This window comes from Aquila chrysaetos, chromosome 22 (assembly GCF_900496995.4).
Source record: "Aquila chrysaetos chrysaetos chromosome 22, bAquChr1.4, whole genome shotgun sequence".
Classification (NCBI taxonomy): Eukaryota; Metazoa; Chordata; class Aves; order Accipitriformes; family Accipitridae; genus Aquila; species Aquila chrysaetos.
The window spans coordinates 5,424,474-5,447,438 of NC_044025.1; the positions used below are offsets into that span (position 1 = coordinate 5,424,474).

The 22,965-nt window shown below is 50.6% G+C and overlaps 1 protein-coding gene across 1 annotated transcript in view; it reads right to left on the reverse strand.

Moving 5' to 3' along the window:
• The window catches only part of WWC1 (WW and C2 domain containing 1), a 74,674-nt gene extending 67,665 nt beyond the window's left edge, over window positions 1-7,009 (reverse strand). Inside the window, exon 1 of the mRNA XM_029997614.2 lies at window positions 6,658-7,009. Coding sequence (XP_029853474.1) covers window positions 6,658-6,776 — 119 coding nt within the window. The 5' untranslated portion in view covers window positions 6,777-7,009. The remainder of the gene's footprint in view (window positions 1-6,657) is intronic.
• Between the last annotated feature and the right edge of the window lie 15,956 nt (window positions 7,010-22,965).

Consider the following 22,965-nt stretch of genomic DNA (forward strand, 5'->3'; position numbering starts at 1 on the left):
TCATTTACTAATAGATTCCTCCAGTAACTGAGATAAGAGCCCCGTCTGAAAAGGCAGTGTTGCAGTCCAGTGACGGGACCACCCTCAGCCACCTAGCACACATCACTTCTTTACGTACAAGTTATTTTGTTAAACTTTTTTGGACAAGTCTTCCAATAAATTTTCTGGCACAAACTAGAGGAATTTAAATCAGATTCAGACATGGAAAAGTTTGCTGCAAACTCATCTTCCCATAACTGTGCTAGCTATGAAGACACCAGTACGAATTACACATTTAGGAGACGCTCTACCCCACTGCTGGTTTCGCCTGGGCTCCAGCAAGTGAAAATCCACTCTCCCTGTAAAACTTGGTCAGAAATCACAGGGCAAAGCTAAGCACCTCCAGCCCTGGGAACACCTACTCGGTTGGGCTGGCAGAGAGCCTGACCATGTCAAGTGCCTGGGGACAGTTTCACAAGTGCACCCTCAGCAGCATTCCCGGGTTGCCACCAGAGCCAGCCCCACTCCCACACCTCCTAGCCTCCAGCTCAGCCCCAGCTGCGCCATCACAAGTTTCATGCATAAGCATACACAACCGGGATCAACTGTTTCTGTAAAATAAACCCAGACAGTAAAGTAACATTTTTCAGCCAGACCAGCTTCTGGACCTCTCTCCCTGCACTGATACAGGATTTTACTCTGGCAGCAGCAGCCGCTTAAGGTGCCCCATCAGCAACAGCGCTGAGCACCTGCCCCAGGTGACCAACACAGCAGCCAGCTCTCACCTGCCATATCCACGCTGTCTGAGATTTACTAGCCAATTTTCAGCCATTCCACTGGATGGAGATCAAGATAACTACTTCAGTGTGAAAATACATGACCTACATAGGGATGAAATTGTTGATCCCCTTGCCAAGTAAGTTTCCAGTCTGTGGCGGTGTCACTAACTTCACAAGCCATCAGTCTTTGAGGCAAAATTAAAGGACTGATCTCGTGAGCAAGATGACCTTGCCAGAGCAGAAGATGAAGCTCAACCTACATATTTCTAAACAATGTGATTTACAGAGATTCCTTCAAAAGCAATTCTGATCTTTTAAGACTCAGAATTCCCCAAGATGCATTAAAAAGCTGCTGAGCTGAACAAAGCTTCACATTTTTCATTTTTTTCACGTTCCATAGGGAAGTAAGATAAAATAATGTTTTTAGTAGTTCTAAAGTCACTGCCAACATCCTCTGTCACTACACACGTGTGCGTACCACACCTTTAGCAGCGATGCCCTTGTTAAAAAGCATCGTACCTGTTGTTTCCAGCTACCCTCCCCAATTTAAAGTGAGTTTACACAGGTGAGGAAGCACACTGGCTCTGAAGGCAGTCCCTGCAGTCTCCAAAGCGATCGATACATCCTACCACAGAGTTTGTCTGGGGAGTCTCAGGGAAGAAAAAAACAACCCAGCAACAAAACAATAAAGTTTGATTTTTCATAACTGAAGAGGTCTGATTATTTCAGCTCCAATCCACTTTTTCCAATTACAGGGTGCAGCCTGAGTTAATTCATCTTGGAAGACTCTTGATATTAATAAATTAAAAAAATTTCAAGTGTCACCATAATCTTACCTGCTGTCCTTGTCTCCCTATATATTAGCACTTATATAAACCAACTAATTTTCATCTACTGTGGAAAAAAAATTGTAAGAACAGCACAAGTCCTACACATTAAGCCACCTGTTCCCAGAGATGGCACTTAGATGACTATGAAGACTGCATTTCTGTCACTCACTTCTGTACCCATGGAAAATGGTTATCAACAGCTTTATGGGCACACACTGAACTGCCTGTTCTTTATAAAACAATCAGCTATTTCGGGGAACGTAAACATGAGAAAGCAGCAGATTCACATACATATGACAGGGTGTTTGGCTAGCTGTCGGTAAAGAAAGGCAAGAGCAGGCATCAAACTAGCAGCCTTCAGCTGCATGACCTACACTGCTGCCAGTGATGAAGAAAAACCTAGGGAAATGCTCCATCTTTGAGAATTTTTCTGTCTTCTCTTTATGCTTACTGATTTTCATCTACAGAAAAGCACAGCTCTTTTTATTCTTGCTGCTTTTCATTGCCCTCCCTTCTTCTAGCCCTTTTATTCTGGAGAACTCCCACATTTAAGTTAGCTATATTTAGCTTTATTCCAGTGACTGTAATTATGCTGTAGGCAAATAATCCAAGTAGTGGACAGTTACATATGAACTTTTAGCATGATGTTCACATTTCTAAATCTTTAATACAGGAAGTTTGGAGACAAAGTGTGCAGAGCAGACTGGGGATGAAAAACTTCAAGATCAGAAAAATGCAGAGGAGAGAAAATACTCTGCAGTATTTCACATCAAGTCTAGAAGGCAGACCTAGAGGGGCATGGCTAGATGATTGCGCTCTCTATATGACATGCCTAGCTTTTCTTCAGCAAGATCCTCAGGATCAGCAAACCTGAATCTTCCCGAATAAACAGGTGGCCCTAACTATTTTAAATGCACAAGGTCTTCTACACGTGACAACAGATACATTGGCACATATTGGCCCTGAACCTTGGCAAACCTCTTCCTTAATTCTCTTTACCACAGCTCTACTTTGGAGGTTCAGACTGGAAAAACTTCCATATGGAGTAGGAAGGGATTTCAGGGAGCAACTGCAGAACCTGGGCTTTCATACAGTAAACGTCTCCAACCCTTTACACCAATAACAGCCTTCAAGAAATGAAGGGCTATCAACTGAGGCACTGCTGCCTCCCAAAACTGAAAACATCTGCTGCTGTTAAGTAGCTTCACCAAACTGAAGCTAGAAGTACTCCTGTTTCACTAGCTTTCACTCTCAACAGGAGGCCAGTGATTGGGGTAAAATGAGAAGTTCAACCAGCTCCATCTAAAATAACCTAGAAAAAACTGCTTACACCACCATGCCAGTAGGAAGAGTACAAGAACACAAATACTGGAGAGTGGAACAGGGTGTCAGGCATTTCCAAATCCTCAGTGCAATCAGGAAGCTTCTGGGTTGAAAGGCAAAGAGAAGTGAAGAAAACTATCTTCTTCCAAGATGGTTTGAGAGAGAGCAGAGGTTCCCCTAAACCTGGTGTAAAGCACCCAAGGACAGCACACCCACCGGAACCCAGATACCCACCTCTAACCCTCACATCTGATGAAAGCAGAAACCTCATTCGGAGCACTCTGTTGGTGCAATTCCTGATTCACACTGATGTTTAAGAAGGGGCAGCAGCTGGTGCTAATGTTTTGAGACACCATTCTTATTTTCTGTTTGGTCATCGGCACAGCAGCTTACAGCGCAGATGCACCCTCTGTGTTAAAGCAAGCAACCGGGACAACTCTCTGGTATGTTTTACCAAACAGTATGTACTGGTGCATACCTGAAAGATCATGCTTGCTTTTAAAACTAGCAGTGACAAATTTCTTCTTCCCCTAGCTCAGTAAGGTTTGATCTCCCATTACACTGTACCCAAGTCCTGAATTATCTAATTTTAGACAGATCTATAAAAAAGTGAGCTACGTGAGCTTCCTTTTACACAAGGAAAAACACAGGAGGGTTGTGGCTTTTTTCCCACCTGGTCACTAGAACTGCCTTACAGCTTTTTTTACCCAAAATTCTTGCTTACAAAGTACCTTGCTTCTTTTCTGTTACACCATACCACAGGTACAGTAATGGTTAAGTCACAATATTCTTCAGATTATTTAACCTTAGATGATTTCCCCAAATGCTCTAACACCCACAGGCTTCCCAGGACTGCCCTGAAGTCTAGTATACCCTTAAAAAGTACAAGGTAGAAGTGCTCTGACATGCAGTTGCTTCAATCAAGATTTGAGTCATCTGAGCATCACTCAAGTCAGCTTTACAGGAGAATGAGATGCCACTGGGTGCCAGTGACTTCCTACTGGCAAAGTCTAATGGCCTCTCTTAGCAATAGCCCATCTGCAGGACTGGTGTCATGCGTTACACGAGAGCTAGAAAACCACCAGCCCAGCTTTTGATTTCGTACAGTCCAAGGCCCTCTGAGGTCCCACCGTACAGCCCCTGCCTGCCCTTCCCTGCTCCCGACACCCCCCTGTGTGCCCACAGCCAGGCCTGCTTCCCTAGCAGCCTATTAAACCAACCTCAGCACGACTATAAACCTGACACCAACTGTTGTCACAAAAACAATGGGCAAGCCCGTGCCCTGAAGCTAGATGGTATCCCTGCTCATGTTTATTTCCACTAAATTAAGCTAGAATGAAAGATTTAGGGAAGGTTTAAAAACCTGTGCGTCCTATCTTTAGCTACCAGTTGTTGCTCCCTGAATAAACTGATCAGGTATTACAAAGGTACAGTACCACTGACAAGCAACTGGGTTGCCCCAACACATACATCTTTCTCCACATCCCTCGAACTTGCGGTTTTACAGCCATGTTTCCTAATACCTATTGCTTCTCGCTGGGTAAAAGACAGCATGTGTAAGCACAGCACACAGAAGGAACTGTAGCGAATACGCAAACCAACCTCTCAGCTGCAGCAATGTTGAAGATGACTTGTAAAAAGCCACACTTACAAATATTCAAACATAAAATACACTGGCAAAGTTCAAGGATCAGTGTGCAAATCAAGTTCACTACCACAGAGAGTAGTTATCTTATGACAAGGTGATCAGAAATTCCCCATCAGCTGGTTTTCACAGACAGTGTTAATCAATTGGAAGAGAAACTTCTTTCCTGTGTGTCAGAGCAGGGTTTCAAACAATACAAGCATGTGGTCCCCCAGGTGATGGGTTAAGTGTCATGTCACATATTTGTTCTAGTGGTGGACCAATAAACCCTTCAAAACCTTGAGGATTTTCAGGGGGAGTGTCCAATGCAGCTTGTTTTCTTGGTAGCGCTACTGGAAGGTGAATCAGATGCAAAGCTCGTCAGGGCCGTGTATATTCAGGTGTATGTATTTCTATGTGCACGACAAATATGTCATGTGATACAAGTTATCAGTATGTGTTTGAATATCCTCCTTTAACAGTGGTGAGGAGGTAATGGTTCTGCGACAGCTCAGTACACATGCATAAAGGAGGCACTCATTTAGTAACTTCTGTCATTTTTGAGTCACTAACCCAGGACATATGAGAATTTTTATAAGCCAGTATTAAGCCTATTAGATTTTTCACTTGTCTTCGTTCTCTGTAACAAAATAAAGATGCCAGGAAAGCGTTCCTAATTTAATCTTGTATTGACTTTTATTTAAAAACACATCTTGAAACTACTGTGTTACTAGCCCTTCTCAACCACATTGCTGAACCAGAAGCCCCCAAATGAGTTCCAAACTCCTGGCTGGCAGCAGGTTACATTTGTGTACAGTACACACAAGGATTATTCCTGGAATGCAGAACACTCCTTGAAGTCTTGTAAAATGGGACAATCATTCACTTTCATGCTTAACAAAAAACATCTAAGTAGAACTGGAGAGAAGGCAAAGTACTGACATCCCACCAACAATGGAAGCCCCTTCAAGGAACTTATTGCTGGGGCAAGGGGAAGAAAGGAAAACAAATTCAGGAGTTACACTAGGTGCCCCAGAACAAGGAGAACACTCACTGTCAGGTGGGGGAAGCGCATAAAACTTATCAACGACAAACCGCATATTCAGACTGTTGGAACTTCCAGCTCATCAAGATGGATTTTTGAGTTGCTGTGTCTGGGAACTTCAGCTAACAGAGCATTACGTGTGAAATTTAGAAACTTCTGATTTCAACAGAAGTAGTTGAGCCTCCCGCATGCTCAAGCTACCGTACCCCGGCTTACCATAACTGCCTCGAGCACAGAACTAGAACGCACTAGGACAGAATGTTGCTTAGAAAATCACTCGGGTCTCGAACAGTAGACTCTTCCCTGTTTCTCTTACTTTTTAAAGTGAGCAACATAGGGAAAGAGCTCCTCGGAGCAAGTAGGAGCGAGAGGGGACTGCTGGGAGGCAGGAGGCAGACGGGGGCAATCGGAAACACACCCCGAAGTCAGCGACCTCCGTAATCGCCACGCTCACCGAGGCCGCAGAGCTGCCTGCAGAGGTGGGCCGCGATGCAGGATAGGACCCACCGGCGCCCCTCTGACCCTGCGCTGCCAGCCCCCCCCGGCTCCACCGAGCCACCGCTGCCCGGGGCGGGGGGGGGGGGGGGGGGGATGCAGGCGGGCTGCCCACCCCCGCCGCGGTTCGGATGGCAGCGCTGGTGCCAGCTGCCCTACACTCACGCCCTGCGGGCAGCGGGCAACGCAGATCCGCGAGATGTCTGGAGACGGGAGAGGAGGTGGGTCGGAACGGGAGGACAAAACGGCCGCCACGAAACTCACCGACCTCCCGCCATCCCTCGCCTCCCGAGCTGCAGGCAGGCGCCCAGCCGGGGCCGCGGGTAACGAAACGACCGTCCCGTCCCTTCCCTTCCCTTCCCCGCCCTGCCCTCCCGCGGAGCCAAACCGGAGCCCGGCCGGCCGGCAGCAGGTACCGACCGGGCAACTTGGGAGCGAGGAGAGGACGCGCCGAGGAGCCGCGCCGGCCGGCGGCAGGCACACCGCCGCCCGCGGGTCCCCCCCGGGAAGGGGAGAAGAGGGACCCGGAGGGTCCCCCCGCCCTGCCCGCCCCCCCCCGGCCCCGCCGCCGCCGCCGCCCACCTGTCGCGGGGGTCGACCCAGCTGGTGGTGCGGCTGCCGTGGTCGATGTAGTACACCTTCCCGTCGTAGTCCCGCGCCTCCTCCCAGCCCTCGGGCAGCGGCAGCTCCTTCCGCGGCATCGTCCCCACCAACGGCCGCGCTGCCCCATCCACCGCTCCGGGACGGGACGGGACGGTGGGGGGGGGGGGGGTGAGGGGGGGACGGCCCCGGGGCAGGGCCGGGCCGGGCCGGGCCTCCCCTCCCGCGGGCGGCGAGGAGCGGTGCGGGGGCCGCACCGGCCCAGCCGCGCAGGGAGGCGCCGCCGCCGGGCAGCCTCACATGCCGGCCCCGCGGCGGAGGCGGGGCGCGGAGCCGGCCGAGGCGGGCCGGGCCGGGCCGAGGCGCCCGGCCCCGCACCGCGGCGCGGCGGGGGCGGTCCGGGGAGGGCGGCGGGCGAGCCCACGGTCAGCCCTGCGGCGCGGGAAGCCGCGGCCCGCCCGGCCCCTCACGCCTCCATTTCCTGCTCCGCCAAGCGGCGGCGGCCCGGCGAGTCCCGGGGCGGCTCCGCCCCGCCCACCCCCGGCGCCCCGGGCGGGGGATGCCGGTTCTGAGAGGCTCCGCCCCGCCCCGCCGCCGCACGCACCAGGGCGCCCCCTGCCGGCGGGGAGGGGGGGGCGCCTGCGGCGGGTGCCGCTCCCCGCGCGGTCGGCGGCCCGGCGGGGGGGGGGGGGGGGGGGCCGTGGGACGGACACCCGTGTTCGGGGGCCAGCGCAGGGCGGGAGCTACGAGGCCGAGCCCGGAGGGCTGCCGTTATAACCGCTCTCTCGCCCGTAGGGGCCTGCGGCTCGGCCCGGCCCCTCTGAGGAGAAGCCCGGGAGGTGGAGGATGGGGGGTGCCGAAAACGCGGATCGGGGTCCGCTCGGTGCCCCCCCGCGGAGACGCGGGGCGTGGGGGGCTGGCCCTCGCAGGGACAAGCGCGGAAGCTCTTCCCCGACCTGGGGGACGTCCCTCGGGCCGTGGGGGTGTCCCCGGGCCGCCGCTGGCCCCCCCGGCAGGGCTGGGCCCCCCGCCGCCCGCTGGGCTCCCCGCCGGGCCCGGTCGGCCGGCGGGAAGCGAACAGCCAGCGGAGCCGCCCGCGCGGGTCTCGGCGCGGGTGACGGCGGCGGCTTTCCCGCTCCTGCGGCTTCGAGGGCGAGAGCTCTTCGCGGCTGGCCGTGTAGGTGCGGCAAGGCCGTCGGCAGAAGGCAGGGTTCTAAAAACGAGCTCGATAAAGTCCCGGGTGCGAGGCCGTGGGCCGGAGGGTGGGTGGTGGTGCCCACGCTGCGCGGCGCGGCACCCCTTCCGCGGCCGGCACCCGAGCGTGCCTCTGCCGTGGCCGCGGCGCAGGGTGGAAGGAGCTTCGGGGACGTGCCCTCCGCAGTCCTCTCTCCACGGATTTCAGTGGTTTAGGCTTGGAACAGACTGCCCGTGGCAAAATGTCCCAACGAAAGCTCACGCGACGGCGTGCGATCGGGCCGCGAGCTAAGGCGGGCGACCCGCGCGGCGTGGCGATGAGGGGAGTCTCGCGTGAGGTAGCGTTTTCCCCAGGGAGCGCCAGCCAGCGCTGGTTTCCTACCGTCACGGGTGGGGGGAAAGCAAGAAGTTTTGCAGAGCTCCAGCTATTGAAACAGCAGAATGGAGCGGGGATCCCTGCCAAGCACAGGGTGGAAAAGGAAACTGGAGGATGGGAAGAGGGGAGCCCCAAAGGGCCGGGGAGGAAAAGTAAAAGCAAGAAAGACAATAGAAATAACATCTCATTTTTCTGCCAGATTTTGAGGGTAAGATAACTTCTTTCAGGCTTTCTGACAACCTGCTGGGAGTCAGAACTGCTAATTCTCCGGAGGCCAAAGCAGAATGCAGTAGCAGTTGGCTGATGAAGTGGTTGAGCAGGGAAGAAAATGAAGACAAGTAAAACTGAAAGTGAGGCATTTGGAAAATAGCCTGATTTAACCCCACTTTATCTGACACCAAACTTGGAGGGGGCCACTAAATGTGTTGCTTTTATGAACAGGACCATACACAAGGCTTTTAAATTAATAATAAAGCAAGAATAAGGGAACGAACACTCTATCTGTCCACAACTCTAAACGAAGCTTGCGGTTTCTTTTGGAAGCAAAGACTCGGAGCACTGGGAGCAGTGCCGCTCCAGCGAGCAGACACCAGGACCGCCGGGAGTCCTGGGCTGACGCCAGCGGTGTGCAATGGATTTGTGCGGGGCACTGGGCTAGTCTCTGTGGCTGTCATTTTCTCTTTGCTGCTTTTAATCTCATGGATAATGGTGTTTCTCTCTTTGTAAAACACTCAGCAAAGTACTTAAGACATTTAAAAGGGGGAACTGTAACAATAGAAGAAAAATCAGCAACAACTAATGTGTTTAAATATTATAAGACAAGAAACGAATAACAAAGTGAGAACAAATTATTATGTATTTTCATGTTCCTGTATTTGTGGTCTTATGTTCAAGCACAGAGGTACTTCCAAAGGCATGTCTTGTTTTAAAGTGGTTTTTCAAATTTTCAGAACACGTATAGATCATCTAGAGAAAGGCTATATGTAAAGAAGCCGAACAAATACCTTTTCTTTTCCAGATGTCATCAACTGTGTTTATGAAGAAAGTAATTGTGTAATTTTTTTTAAAGATAATTGCTTTTGAAATAAATATCTCAGAAAATATTTGCAGGTAGTTCTGACTCAAGTCAAAAGATCTTATTTTTCCACTCCTCTGTATTTTTTAACTCAGAAAAAAAATGCCTCTCATTGAACCGTATGAATTTATGAATGTAATCAGGAATGTGCGTGTGGTAACTTACTCCCTTTTACCACTTACACTCACAACAAAAGAATTCAGCGTTATCAGAGTCTGTTTGAACTGTAAAGCAATAAACAAACAGGTGATTGTTTTCACATGAGCAAAGAAAGGGAAGGTTTGGTTCATAGGTAAGCTCTTACCTATGTGAAAAGGAAGAACAGAGCAGAGAACAAAGTCTGTAGAAGGCTCATTTTTTTTTGCTGTGGGGGTCAATGTCTCCAGCATGACCTCATGTGCGGCACACCGCAGTCCCGTCCAGCAGAGTCCACAACGGGCCGGGTAACAAATTATTCAGTAACAAGAGCAGCCATTTTCTGTTGCTGATTTGTTTTGGAGCAGCTGGTTGCTTGCTGCTTGGGGTTTTTTTTCCTAATACATTCAAAAGTCTGTATTTTTGTACTCAACACTTAAAGCTCTATTCTTAATTGACTGCGAATAACAAAAACACAAATGTCAAAAGCTACTAGAGCACAATATTGCTCTCTTAGCCAATATCTTCAGGTGTCTGAACTGAAATAGGAGGAAAAATGGGTTTAAATTCAATTGCCAGGAAACAATTGCATCTACCCGAAATACCACATTTTTGGTTAAAATCTCCAGCATTGTTCAACTTGAATCAATCATATTGTTTCTGTGGAGGGTTACCTTGTCCTTCTAGAAAGCCTCTTCCCCACCCTGCCCACTCCCAAACTGTATGTCAATTTTTTTCAGTTTCCAGATGGCATTTTGGTTTTTAAAAAAAGTCAAAATCAGGTGTGGAAATATGGAACATTTCATTTTGGAAGTAACCCAAAGCCCTCCTGCTTTCAGAAGCTGTTTCCAGCCTGGCGAGAAGACAGAGGTGCCCACGAGGCGGGGAAGAGCACACACAACCTGCTGTACTTTCCAGTCCCAACATGAAAGGAACCTTCTGTAAACATTGGCAAACCTGCTTCATTGTTTTCTTTCAAACTACTCCTTAAAAGATCCATTGGTTGAGGCCTTAAAAAAAAACCCCAAAAAGCAGCTGACATCCGCAAAGCCGTCCTGTTGCTCTGGCAGGTACTGGCTGGGTCTTGCCTGATGTCCTCCCGGTCCCTGCACCCCTTGTTCCAGACGAAGCAGTCGGTTTGTTCTGTACACACGCAGCTCTGGTACAATGCTCCCTCACACGCAGTGTCCTGTAGCCTGGGTGAGATGTGGGGAATGGTGAGAGTTTCAGGCTCGTCTAGCAAGGTGAGTATTAAATAGGACCCGTGCAGCAGGCTGCGTTTCCCACTACCCTGGGAAGTCTGCTGGCTGGATTTCTGCTGGTTTGGCCTCTCGCAAGAGGGTTGTAAGAGATCCCCGACTAGTTTGTTTGTGAAACAAGATGCTGTAGAATCATAGAATCGTTCAGGTTGGAAAAGACCTTTAAGATCATCAAGTACAACTGTTAACCTAGCACTGCGAGGCCACCACCACGTCCCTGTTTAACTATGCCCTAACTGGGACTTGCTCTTTAGGAAATGTGCTGATCACTCTTCCACAAAGTGCATCCACGCAGGGAGATGCTACTCTGGTCAGGTTTGCTACATGGGCACATCCTTAGTGATCCAACAAGGCTGCTTAACTCTTTGACTTTTTGTTGTACAGAAAGCAAAGCTCTGGGATATTTTGTCCCTTCAGGCTATAGTTAAGGATTTGCTTTCTGACAATTTTGGTTTTTCTCCTGTTTCCCACCTCCCATATTACTGAGGGGCAGAGCTGGGAGCACTGATCAAACCCCAGGGGATGTCAGTAGTCCCCCAAAAAGTGTATTGGGAGAGCATACAACTATCCTGCTGTATTAAAAACAAACCTGCTTTTTATTTTTTATTATGTTTTCTGATTTATGGTTTCATACATTCTTAGGTGTCTATGCAGGAAATAAAATGCTGGGGTAGGTGTTAGCAAATATCCTTGAACGTACCCAAGGTCCTGTAGTGTAAAAAGGCTCTTGTAGCTGACTCCCAAGCTCACCGTAGAAGGAGAAGCCTGAAGTTCACAGAGGCACTGGTTGCACCAGGCGTCAGGAAACCAGACTCACAAGGCTTTGTGGTTCCCAGGTGAGGAGTTCACAGTCCCGTGGGTGGCTGGCTTTGGTGTCAGCACCTTAACGCAGGGTTAAGAAGCTCTTATCCCTCCAACTTTTGTTTCTGTTCTCACCCTGACTGACAGCTCCGGCCTCCCGAGCACAGCTGTGTGTAGGAAATATCACTGCTCCCCTAGACAAACCACCCGGTCCCTCATCTCTTCTTCAGGAGTTGCTTATTTTTTCTTTTATCCCATCATCCCGGGTTGCAGCGTGACCCACCAGACACCTGCACTTGCACAGTGAAGCAGCCAACAAATGGACTTAAACCACACAGGCTTCTTCAATGGCCTTGTGTCAAAGCTAGCAGAGTGGAAGAGAAAGGGCAATCAATACAGAAATTTTGAAACCTAAGTAAAATAAAAAGGCCAGCTGGAAAATAAATGTGGAAAGGTTTAAGACCTACTTGTCATAAGCCAATCAAACTAAATAAATGTTTCTGACAAAGAGAAAGGTTTAATTCAGCCTTCTTTTATCAAAGCCTCAGGCAGTGGGTTCTGTATTTCTACTGTTAAATTTCCAGCTACCTTTGTTGTGCTGTTTGTCATGAACAGCATTAGTAAACATAATGCAGTTCTTTATGCTACCCTAAGCATTGAAAAAATTGAGCAGAATCCCCCACATTTGGTTATTAAGTAGTAAATATATTACTTGCTTTTGTGAGTGCATAGGATAAAAATGTGTAGCTAAGGGAAAAGTCAAGAACATGTCACATGGCAGCTAAAACAAGATTGAAAAGTAAAGGCAAGAGACCTAGGGGTGAGTTGGAAAGCTACAGCCTTAAGAAGCCTCAGCCCCTGCAAGTCTTGTGAAAATACAAGTGCATTTGCAGTACCAAGCCTGTAGGACTCTGTCCAAATCGACCCTTCCCCAACCTTCAAGCCTTGACCACCTCGTGTGTCATGGGAGGACTCAGGAGTTCTCAGGCTTGCACTGACCAAGTGCTCTTTGAGTTACAGCTGCATCACTGCACACTTGAACAACAACCTGCCAGGTCTGAAATAATTTTCTTCCAGCCCTTTGCTCTGGGTATTTTTGTTGGTTACTCTGTTTAGAAGTAGCTTGCCGTAATTCGGAGCTGTGAGTGTGTGGCAGGGCCATTATACAGGGCTGCTTATGAAAGAGGGCGCGATACTGCGGTCTGTAGGACAGTCCCCAGCCACTGCTGAATCAGGGTTCTCCCAAGCCACGGGTCAATATTTGCAGCAGCGCAAATGTTCAGGCCGTCCCCTGCCACAGGCAAGGCTGGCTCTAACACGGCAACATCATTAACCTCCAGAGGCAGGAAAACCATCCGTCAGCTGAGCGCTGCCTTGGAAGAACGGGATATGTCGCAGGACACCTGTGATAGGGACAGTCCTCATGATTCCTGGGGCTGCTGAGGCTGCCACGAGCACATCACTCAGCCACGGGTTTACTCTGTGTCGCCTTCACCATCCTTGGCACTTTGTACACCTGCACCAAAGATCTTTATCTTTCAGCAAACAAGCCTGCAGCGAGGGAATAAATTCCTAACTATGACCTTTGGTGCTCTGAGATTTTTTTTCACCTACAAACAAAACAGGATTTTTTTTTTTTTCCCCGCAAACAACCCTTATCTCTGTTGTTTTATTAGACCCTTGTATGCCCACTGGAAGCACCGCACTGCAATCTTTCCTTGACATTGCTGGGAAGATCGGGCCTCTGTCTTCCCTGAGTGTGTGGACATCCCTTGCAACGTACACTAGGAGCCAAATGTGTGTTTTCTACTTTGCAATAACCGAGAGCTGCTTAACCTAAATGGGAGACCGCTCCACCGAAGCTGGAGCCGCTCTCATAGCGGTGAGAGTCTCTGATCCCAGTGTGAGCCCCTGTGCCAATCCCCAGGTGCTTGGCTGCCACCCATGGCTCATCAGCAGCTCTTGGCAGCTGCCACCCAGCCGCCCACCCAGCCGCTCGGCGCGGGGCTCTGCTGAGCTCGGCAGGAGCCGGGGCCATAGCACCAGCACCGAGCTCCTCAGCAAAGGCAGGGGCAGGTCTGCCCTCGGCAGCCAGCCCTGGTGCTGCAGGTGGGAGTTAGGAATGGGGCCAAACACTCAGTCACTCTCAGTTATAAAAAAAAAAAGTTTAAAAGTTTCCATCAACCTGTCGTGGAGAACACACATGACAGAAAAATCAATTGGTTTGGTATCAATTGCTATTTTTACTGGCCCGTTATTTGTTCAGAAGTTAGGGAGACCTCCTCCCATAAGCAGGTTTCTCTTGGTCAATTGTCAGCTCGCCAGCCACAGAGCTGCCACAGCACTCCACCTTTCTGGCCTGAAAATATGAACTTCTGCATTACTGCCAGTGTGGCTTGTGAGTCTCAAACCCAGAGTCGCCTACAGCCCTGTGCGGGTGTCCCTCGCCGGCAGAGTGGGGCGGTGGGACGTGCACAGGACGCAGCACGGCTGGAGCTCGTCCTTATTAAGTGTGACAAGTGCCTTTGGCTGCACGCAAGGAGGGAAAAACCCGCACGTGCGCAGGCTTGTAAAAGGAAATGTGGCTATGTGCACTGATACCGGTAATCGTTTTTGAGCTGGAAAAACACCGCAGTGCCGTTGCCATGTCACGTCACGACGAGCTGGCCAAGGACCACCGCGGACCGGAGCTACACAGGCACCACTGGGACGGCAACATGCGCCTGACCCAGGGCAAGGGAAGCAAAACATATTTAGTTTTGCCAGCGTGCATTATGTTTCTAACCCTACGGATGTGACTTTTCTGTTGGGGCTCATTTTACACTCGGATAGCGACAACAGGGCACTGCAGGTGGGATTTCTGTTGTCTAGCATGAGGCGCTGCGTTAGCATTAACAAACAGTTTCAGCAGTGGAGTTGGGGGCAGAAGCTGGTGGCAACGAATGGTGAAGGGACAGGTGCCATCGCCTCGCAAAGCGGGAAGCAGCCGGGCAAGGGATGCCAAGGCCGCTCTTGTGAGCCGGCTGCTGCTGAGCGAGGCGGCAGTGGGATGGGAGCCCGGTGCCTCGGCAGTCTGTCGTGCCGCCTCGGCAGTCCGTCCGGTGGCACGTCTGCAGCTGCCAAGCGCGGGAGCAGCGCAGGGATGTGCCCACCGCAGGGTGCCATTGCTGTCTGTGGCACGGCAGGTCCCAAAGGGGACAAAACTACTTGGCCCAGCGAAGGGCAAAGTGCCATGAAGGCAGAAGCAAGTTCTCCGAGGCTTTGCCTTCCCACCTATGTGCATCTCGCTTGCTCACCAGCATGCTGTTTCGGTCAGTCGTGAGCTTGAATTTGACACCCAGAGGCTGGCGAGGGGGTGCTGATGCCTGCGGCGCAGCAGGGGTTTATCCCCCGTGCTACACGGGGCGAGAGGCTGACCGGCCGTGTGGCAGCGCAGCAGCGATGGTGTCGCAGGATGGACGCGTGTCCACAGCCCTGCAGAGTCAGAGCACCGCTCCTGTCCAGCGCACAGCGGCCTTACAGCTGCAGCAGCAAAGAAAGAAAAAAAACCAAACAAACCAACAAACCCCACCTGGTTACTTCACTACATAAATCAGAGGCACTAAAGAAACAACTGTCCTTTTAAAGCAGCTTAGTTTCACTTCGAAAATACTTAACCAGTGGCTAGGACTCTAAGGACCACTTATTCCACGCTTTAGTAATCCAAACGCTGCTTTATAGCTGCTGCTCACGCCCCAGCCGACCAGTAAGGCAGCGCTGAGCTTTACCGGCCGCGTGGCTATCGATCCACCTTTCCTCTCAGGACCCCCTGCGGCGCTGAGCAGGGGACCTCCTGCCAAGCCAGGTGAGGCCCGCGACCCCAGGGACAGCAGAGCAGCATTTGCCTCCTGCCGGGGCAAGAGGGCGGCTGCCTGGACCCGTCACACCTCAGACCGGGTTCTGGTGGCCGAACCGAGGTGGACGCAGCTGCCGAAAAATGTGCCCAGCTGCTGCTGCGGGGGGCAGCGGGCGGGAGGGGAGGTGGAGGCAGTCAGCGGGGCCGGTGGAAGCACAAACGACAAACCTGACAAACGAGACCCGCTTCCTCGGGCAAACAGGCATAAGTTTCAAATGACGGCGAGTTTTGCGGTTACGTCACCTGATGTCGAACACGACCGAGAACAATATTCTTCCTTTACCTGTGACACATCTTACGGAGGGCAACGGGGCTGTAGAACGCAGAGCGGTGCAGTGGCCCCGTGTCCTGCCAAGCGGGCAGCACTCCCTGGGCAGGGGCCGGTGAGAGCGGCCGTGCTGCCCGGTGCCGCCCGGTGCTGCCCGGTGCCACCCGGTGCTGCCCAGCGCTGCCCGGCGCTGCCCAGCGCTGCCCGGCGCTGCCCGGCGCTGCCCGGCGTCTCCGGCCTGTGCCCAGCCGGGAGGAGCGAATGCGGGCACAGCCGCAGCTGGGCTGAGCACTCGGGTGCTGAGCTGGGGTTCCCGGGCACCCCCCGCAGCTGGAGGTGCTTTGCGTGATTTGCCGTGAGGCTCGGCGCAGGGCAACGCGGACGCTTCGTGTTTCTGTAAAGATCGGCGTGACAGCGTGAGCTCCGTGCCCCGCCGCAGCGGGGCTCTTGGTGACCCAGAGGGGGCTGAGAGGACGCTCGATGCCTTCGTGGCCTCTGGTCTGTCCTGGGACGATCTGCCTTCAGCTTGCCCAGGGAGAAAGTCTGGAGCAAGGAAGATTTCCCCTGCGTGGAGCGGGATCAGGTAAGGGAGCAACAAATGGGACGTGGACGAGTCTCCGGGACTTGCTGACGCGCGCCCGGGAGAGCTGAGGGAGCTGGCCGATGGCGCTGCCGGGCCATCCCCGGCTGTCGGGGAAGGTCGTGGCAATTGAGGGAGGCTCTGGGCAGAGCGGCTGATGAACCAGAGGGTCTGCTGCCATCCAGGGGGACAGGCTGGAGAAGGGGCCCGGCGGGAACCTCGTGAAGTTCAGGAACGGGAAGCGCGGAGTCCTGCGCCTGGGGAGGAACAGCCCCAAGCACCGGTACGAGCTGGGGCCACCAGGAAAGCAGCTTTCCAGAAAAGGACCTGGGGGACGAGTTGGCCGTGAGCCAGCAACGTGCTTTTGTGGCAAAGCAGGCCAACAGCGGCTTGGGTTGCGCTAGGCGGAGCATCACCAGCGGGCTGAGGAGGTGATCCTTCCCCTCCGCTCAGCGCCAGCGAGACGCCTCGGGAGTACCGGGGCTGGTTCTGGGTGACCCAGTACAAGACAGACGTGGACATACTGGGGAGAGTCCAGCAAAGGGCCACGAAGATGGTGAAGGGACTGGAGGTTCTGACGTAGGGGGAGAGGCTGGGCGAGCTGGGGCTCTTCAGCCTGGAAAGGAGGTGGCTGGGGGGGATTTTATCAGTGTGTATGAACATCTCAAGGGAGGAGTAACGACGAAGAAGCCAGGGTTGTCTCAGTGGTGCCCGGTGACAGGACAAGGGGCAACAGGCACAGATAGAAATACAGAAAATTCTGGTTAAACGTAAGAAACACCAGTTTTACTGTGGGGGTGACTGAGCAGTGGAACAGGTTGCCCAGAGGGGCTGTAGTCTCCATTGTTGGAGATATTAAAAACCCAGCTGGACATGATTCTGAGCCCCTGCTCTTAACTGCAGGTTAGCCTCACCCGTCCTGTGACTCTGTGAAACCTAAAGGAGCTGGACTCCAATCCCTCCACCCACACCACTGCCGCCTTTTTAATAAGGGCCCTGTCCTGTGTCAGGTGTGAAAACTCTCTTAGATGCTTTGTCACAGACTTTTTAATGGTCTGCGTTCCCCACCTGGGCAGAGACCAAGGCATTAAGATAGGGATGTCTTCAAAAAGATCACTGCAGCCCACAGAGGCAAACAGGAATCTGATTTTTATCTCTAGGAAGAACCCTTGACAGATGAAAAAGTGTGATTTATCAAGGAGAGCCTATTGAGTCACTGACTATTGCTGACCACTAGAAACGAGACAGTTGGATTACTGATTTATAGCACTGAGTAATGTTGCTTAATATTTTACTTTAATTTACATGATTGCTTCAGTTAATGAAGTTTGGGGAGTGAGGGGTATTTGAAACAGTCACAAGGCCTGGGCTTTAGCAGGGTAGGGAGTAGTACAGCCAACACAATGCTGCTGGCAGATTTTCTTTTTATATGCAACCACAAAATTAGACTAAAGCCTGCCAGAAGCTGTCATCTAAAGATGTAAAACTTCTGTAAATATAATTTCTCCAATAGCAATGCTGTTGAGCTGCTGTAACACAGCATGGACAGCGTTACAGTATACTGCCTGCCACCTTCTGTACTCATAATGGCTTAACTGCCGCTTCCATTGTAAATCCTATTTGTTAAGGATTTATAAATTGGCTGCATTCACTTGCTTCTCTCTGAAAGTTGGCACACGGCTCTCTCCCATGGTGTTTTTACCGCATTTTGCTTTATTACTTGCTTTTTTCTCCTCGGCTCAGAAGCACCACAGAAGTATCCTGACTGTAACCCCAGAACCATTAAATCCTTGGTAGAGGCTAAGATGCTACACAAATATTTTAACGAACAAGGAAATAAGGGAAAGCCTAACCTGTTACATTAGATAGATATATATTTTGAAGAGCTGCTGCAGAACTTCTACAAAGAGGAATGTCCCACTCCTGCCACAGGAGATGCGGGGAAATCTGGGCAGAGCTGGTGGCACCTGCTGAGCTGCAGGTGAACTGAAGTACCCGGGTGGGCGCAAGGCATCTGCTGGGGCACCGACTCTTGCCTTGATGCAAACCTCACGTTCCCCAGGTTAAGAAGTGGCTCTTGGGGCCAGTGGCTGCAGAGGGTGACCGGCCTGCAGCATGCAGGGTGCTCACAGGCAGCCACCCAAACCGTGTGGGGAGAGGCTGGCAGGGTCGAGTCCCTGCCTTCTCTGCCAAGCTCTTTCCTTGCCTGGGTCATTTGGCTGAATGCCTGGCTTGGGTACCTGAGCACATCACGCCAGTGCTTCCACCTCTTGGCTTTTATTTACTTGTGGTGGTGGGGAGTCTGAGCTGACATAGTGAGCTCTTGGTCAGCTGAGCTTAAAATTACCAATTTAGCCCATTAGTGTGACGGGTCCAGCTGTGAGGGTGCTGCAAATCATGTTGTGATGTTGACTGTTGCGTGACCCAGTCTTGGTTATGTCTTGGTTAACTGCTTGTTAAATACCACTTGCTCTTCCTAGTAGCTCAGCTAATCACCCATCAGATGCTGCTGCAGACACACACAGTTCATGTCGGTGAATCTAGATCTGCCCAGCACTGCTGCATTGGGTTAGGCAGAAGCAGAAAAGGCTTTATCAACATGGGGTGTTTGTGCTTTGACACTGGCAGTAGTATTTGCCTTTCTAGAGCTCTTGGTCATGTTCAAGCATTGCATAAAACTATGTTAATTAGGGAGATGACAGACATACATGGCAAGGGAGAGAGACGTTTTTAGATCTTATGGACTTAAAACAAGCAGTTACAGCATGTAATGTATGTATACAGGTACCTACCACCACCAGGAGCCTCCTGTGACAGCCCCTGCCCAGTGGAGCCACCTGCTAGAGCCAGCACTCCTTCACTATGTTCCATGGGCTGAAAGTGACTGTGAGGCTGTAAATTCTCTGCTAATTCAGAGATCTGGCGAGTAAAATGTCTTTTGCAGCTGCTTCAGCAACTGTACTGGGGTGTGCGATGACCCCACCTTAAACTCTTCTGCGAGCATGCAGCCGTCGGCACTCGGTGCCGCTGAGGTGAAGTGAGTTTGGTTCCAGAGGAGTAGCAGGTTTCAAATGCAGCGAGTAAGGTTTAAACAAATTAATCCTTGTAAATAAGAAACCTTTATGCTGCAGGCTCTACCTGAAGAGGTTAGGAAGGAACTTTCCTTGTTGGCAGAAAAGCTCAGAGAGAGCTCAGAGGCAGAGCGGTCCCGGTACCTCTTCGTTACCCAGCTTAGCTGAAGCCAGGGAGCCTGTTACACTCTACATCTGGCTAGTAGAGCCCCATTCCCCATTCCCACATTCAAAATTGCCCAGGGACATCTAATCTTAGTTCCTCTTTGGAGAAAAAATTATAGCTATAGAAGGTCTTGTCTTCAAGACAAAATCTGTATTTTCTGAGATTAAGGGCCTTGTGCTTAACATTTGGGTGGTGTAGGACTTGTAAAGGCCTTCCCACCTTAGTTTGTAAGGTAAGATCTCACCTTTGAACTGCTGCACAGTTAAAACAGAGGCCAACAGAGTATGTGACTGACCAACAGGAGAAGGGCAAACTTACGTTCGTAGCTCTTGGGCTGGCCTGGGCTCAGGCACTGTGCCTTCCCACGTGTGGTTCTCGTGCAAGAGCACCAGATGAACACAGGACAGTATGATAGGGTGACAGAAACTTTACCTTTTGAGTTTCCTAGGGATGTAGCCTCAAAGCTGACTGTCAAACATATTCCCATGTTTGATCATCACTGAGTGCTTTAGAAGGGTTTGCAAGACTGTCGGCAAAAGGATCAACCTGACAGAAATTATAGCACAAAGCAGTTAATACAAATTATTCAATGGCACTCAGTTCTGATGTGGTTTTCTTGGGTTCCCGGGGAAGGCTAATGCTTGTTTGCACAGGAAACTCTTGACCACCAAAGATGAGAGAGCCTTGGGAGGAGGTGCTACGGTCATGTCCAGGGCAGATGAGGGATATCTAGTTCTTCTGCTCTTACAGCAATGATGAGCCTGGGCTACATGAAGATCAGGTGCTTACAGGGTAATATTACAGAGGCAGAATGCTGTTGGCACAATCATTTCTGGCAGGAAAATTCCAAGAGGCTACGTTACCCAAGGGATGGAAGGTGAAAACTAACAATACCAGAGCCAGGTTCCCATGCAGGTTTCAGACTGGCTCTGCACATTCTCAGAGCCCAGCATGTGTCTGTGTGTCAGCCCTTGCACTCCAGGTAGCAAAGAAAAAAAACAAAGGGTCTAAATGCTTCCTTCCCCACATTTGTTCCCATGAGAGTGTTGTGGATCCCTTGGTCTGGCCCAGCTTTAGGAGGAGCTTCTGTTGGTGCCTTTATCTGGGACACACCGAAGCCCCTAAGGCTAACACGGCGCTGCTGGGGGACTGGCGTGGGCAAGGCGGTGCAAGGAGGCAAAGGCCGGGAACTCTGAGAGTCTCGTGGGCAGCCAGAATGCCACGGAGTGCAACCTCGAGAGGCAAAACGCCAGTGGTGGTGAGCAGCAGGGTGTGCTGAGACAGGCGCCTACACTGACAGCAAAGTCCCAGGCTTTGGGCTAAGTCAGGCGGCAAAACCGTTTTTTTCAAGCTGAAATGCAAGGTTATAAATACCAAACTCCTTCAGTTACAGCAATCCAATAGGAGAAAAGGAAACGTACTCTAATGCTGATTCTCCATCTGGTTTTAGCTTCAAATAGAAGCCTGTTCTTGGATTTGTGTTCGCTCTGCAGACAGCTCAGCTTACGCTCGAGTGAGTTAGAAGGGCAAACTTACGTTCGCAGCTCTTGGGCTGGCCTGGGCTCAGGCACGGTGCCTTCCCACAGCGAGGAGTGCTTCTGACACGGCTGCCTTCAGCCTGACCTGGTCGCAATGCTGTTGGGGACACAGCCACGATGTCACTGTTAAAGCACCGCTTAACTACTCTCCCATAAAAAGGATCCCAGTTCACGTCTCTTTGGCGTTGCTTTAGGTTCATCACCTATTCCAAACGGAAAAGCGTAGCAAGGAGGACAGAGGAAAAGCAAGGGCTTTGAGAGGCACAGAGGTACCAATTTGCTGGGGCTGAGGAAAGGGGGGGTTGTAGAAAGGAAAAGGGAGAAAAAGATATCTCAAGAAACAGGGGAAACTCAGATGGGACCACAGGAGAGGAGGCAATAAGTGGTTGGCCATGGCCACATCAGTCCAGTTATCTCCCCCATTTGTTAAGTGAAAAGCTCTTTAGTATAGCCTCCAAAAGTCAGCTATTTTTCCAGACGTGAGAGCATCTAGCTCTTTGTCATAATTACAAAATACAGTAATTCTTCCAATCTCTTTGATGCACCACACAAGGGCTTCCTAAGTAACTGGACATACTGCGGTTTACTTGCCAAAAGGACAGGCTGGGCGAATTTGCCCATGTAGATACACTGTTGTTAAATGCGGCAGGGAATCTGCGTGGAAACACAAAAAAAGCATAGTGGCAGAGCCAAGAGGTAGGGTTGGGAATGACCTCGGTCAGGACCAGCACAATAGTTAGTTGGATCCAAGAGCTCAAGTGTATTGCTGGGGCTTTCCCCGGGACTTGTGCTAAGTTGCACACAGGCTTTAGAAACCATAGATAGCCCTGGATAAATGGTCTCTGGTGAGTATTTAGCTAGCATGACTGGACCACTTTCAAAAGTTGTGTTTAAGAAGGTCCTGATGATGTATATGTTATTTGCAAAGGAGCTGGGTAGGGAGTGCATCCCCTGCAAATCTGTTGCATCTCCTTCCATAGTAATTAATATTAAAAAGGGTACTTCACTTTAACAAAGTTTCCTTTTGAAATAGCAGAATCTCTAATTCTGAAGAGTTTCAGCTTTAGGAGAATGGTGACAGAATAAAGGACATTGGGGACTGTGCAACAGGTTCTCATTTCAACCCTCCCAACTGCAAGAAAAATTCCATTCCAAAAAATAGCCTAAGAAGCTTACCAGTACAGGGCAAGGGTAATCCAGAAAAGCTGTGATAATGAAAAGTGCCTCCACCTTGTGATTTCATGCTCTATGCCTCCATTTAAAAAAAGTAACAATACTTCTTAAGAGGCTTCACTTATAAAGAAGTCTGATAACGTAACAGCACTTCAAGTCCATCAGCACAGAAAAACATCTGCAGTGATGGACATACAGGATTTCATCTGAAAATGTACCCAGCCTCATGCTTCAGAGGCTGAGAAACAGGGCTTGGCGTTCCCGTGCGTGCGCTGCATAGGGCAAACACACAGGTGTAACGTTCCAGTCAGAACAGGATGGCTCTTGTTTGCACAGCAAAAATTGGATGCACTTTCTGAGTGCTATAGGTGTTGTACAACAGAGCCAGTGAACTGTTCTGCTTTAAAAATGACCTGGAGAGAATTAATGCCCATAATCAACTCAAGCATCTCTGTCGATATCACGAATTATTAAAAACCTCATTTGCAATCCCCAAAGCGAAACTGTTCTCGAAATTAAGTAGAGCTCCCTAGCTACATACTTAAATGAGATAAAAGCAGCAGGGCTCTGGTTGATGGATGGTTCCCTTTTAACATCAGCAGGAGTGACTGTTTGCTTAGGGTCTTTGATCTTACCTCCAATTTTTAAATGTGGTAGAAATAAGCGATCTCCCAAAGAAGACAGATTTCATGGAGACTTCCTGGCTCACGGCACGGCCTTCCATGTTCCTCTTAATATTATGTTACTGCATTTTCAAAC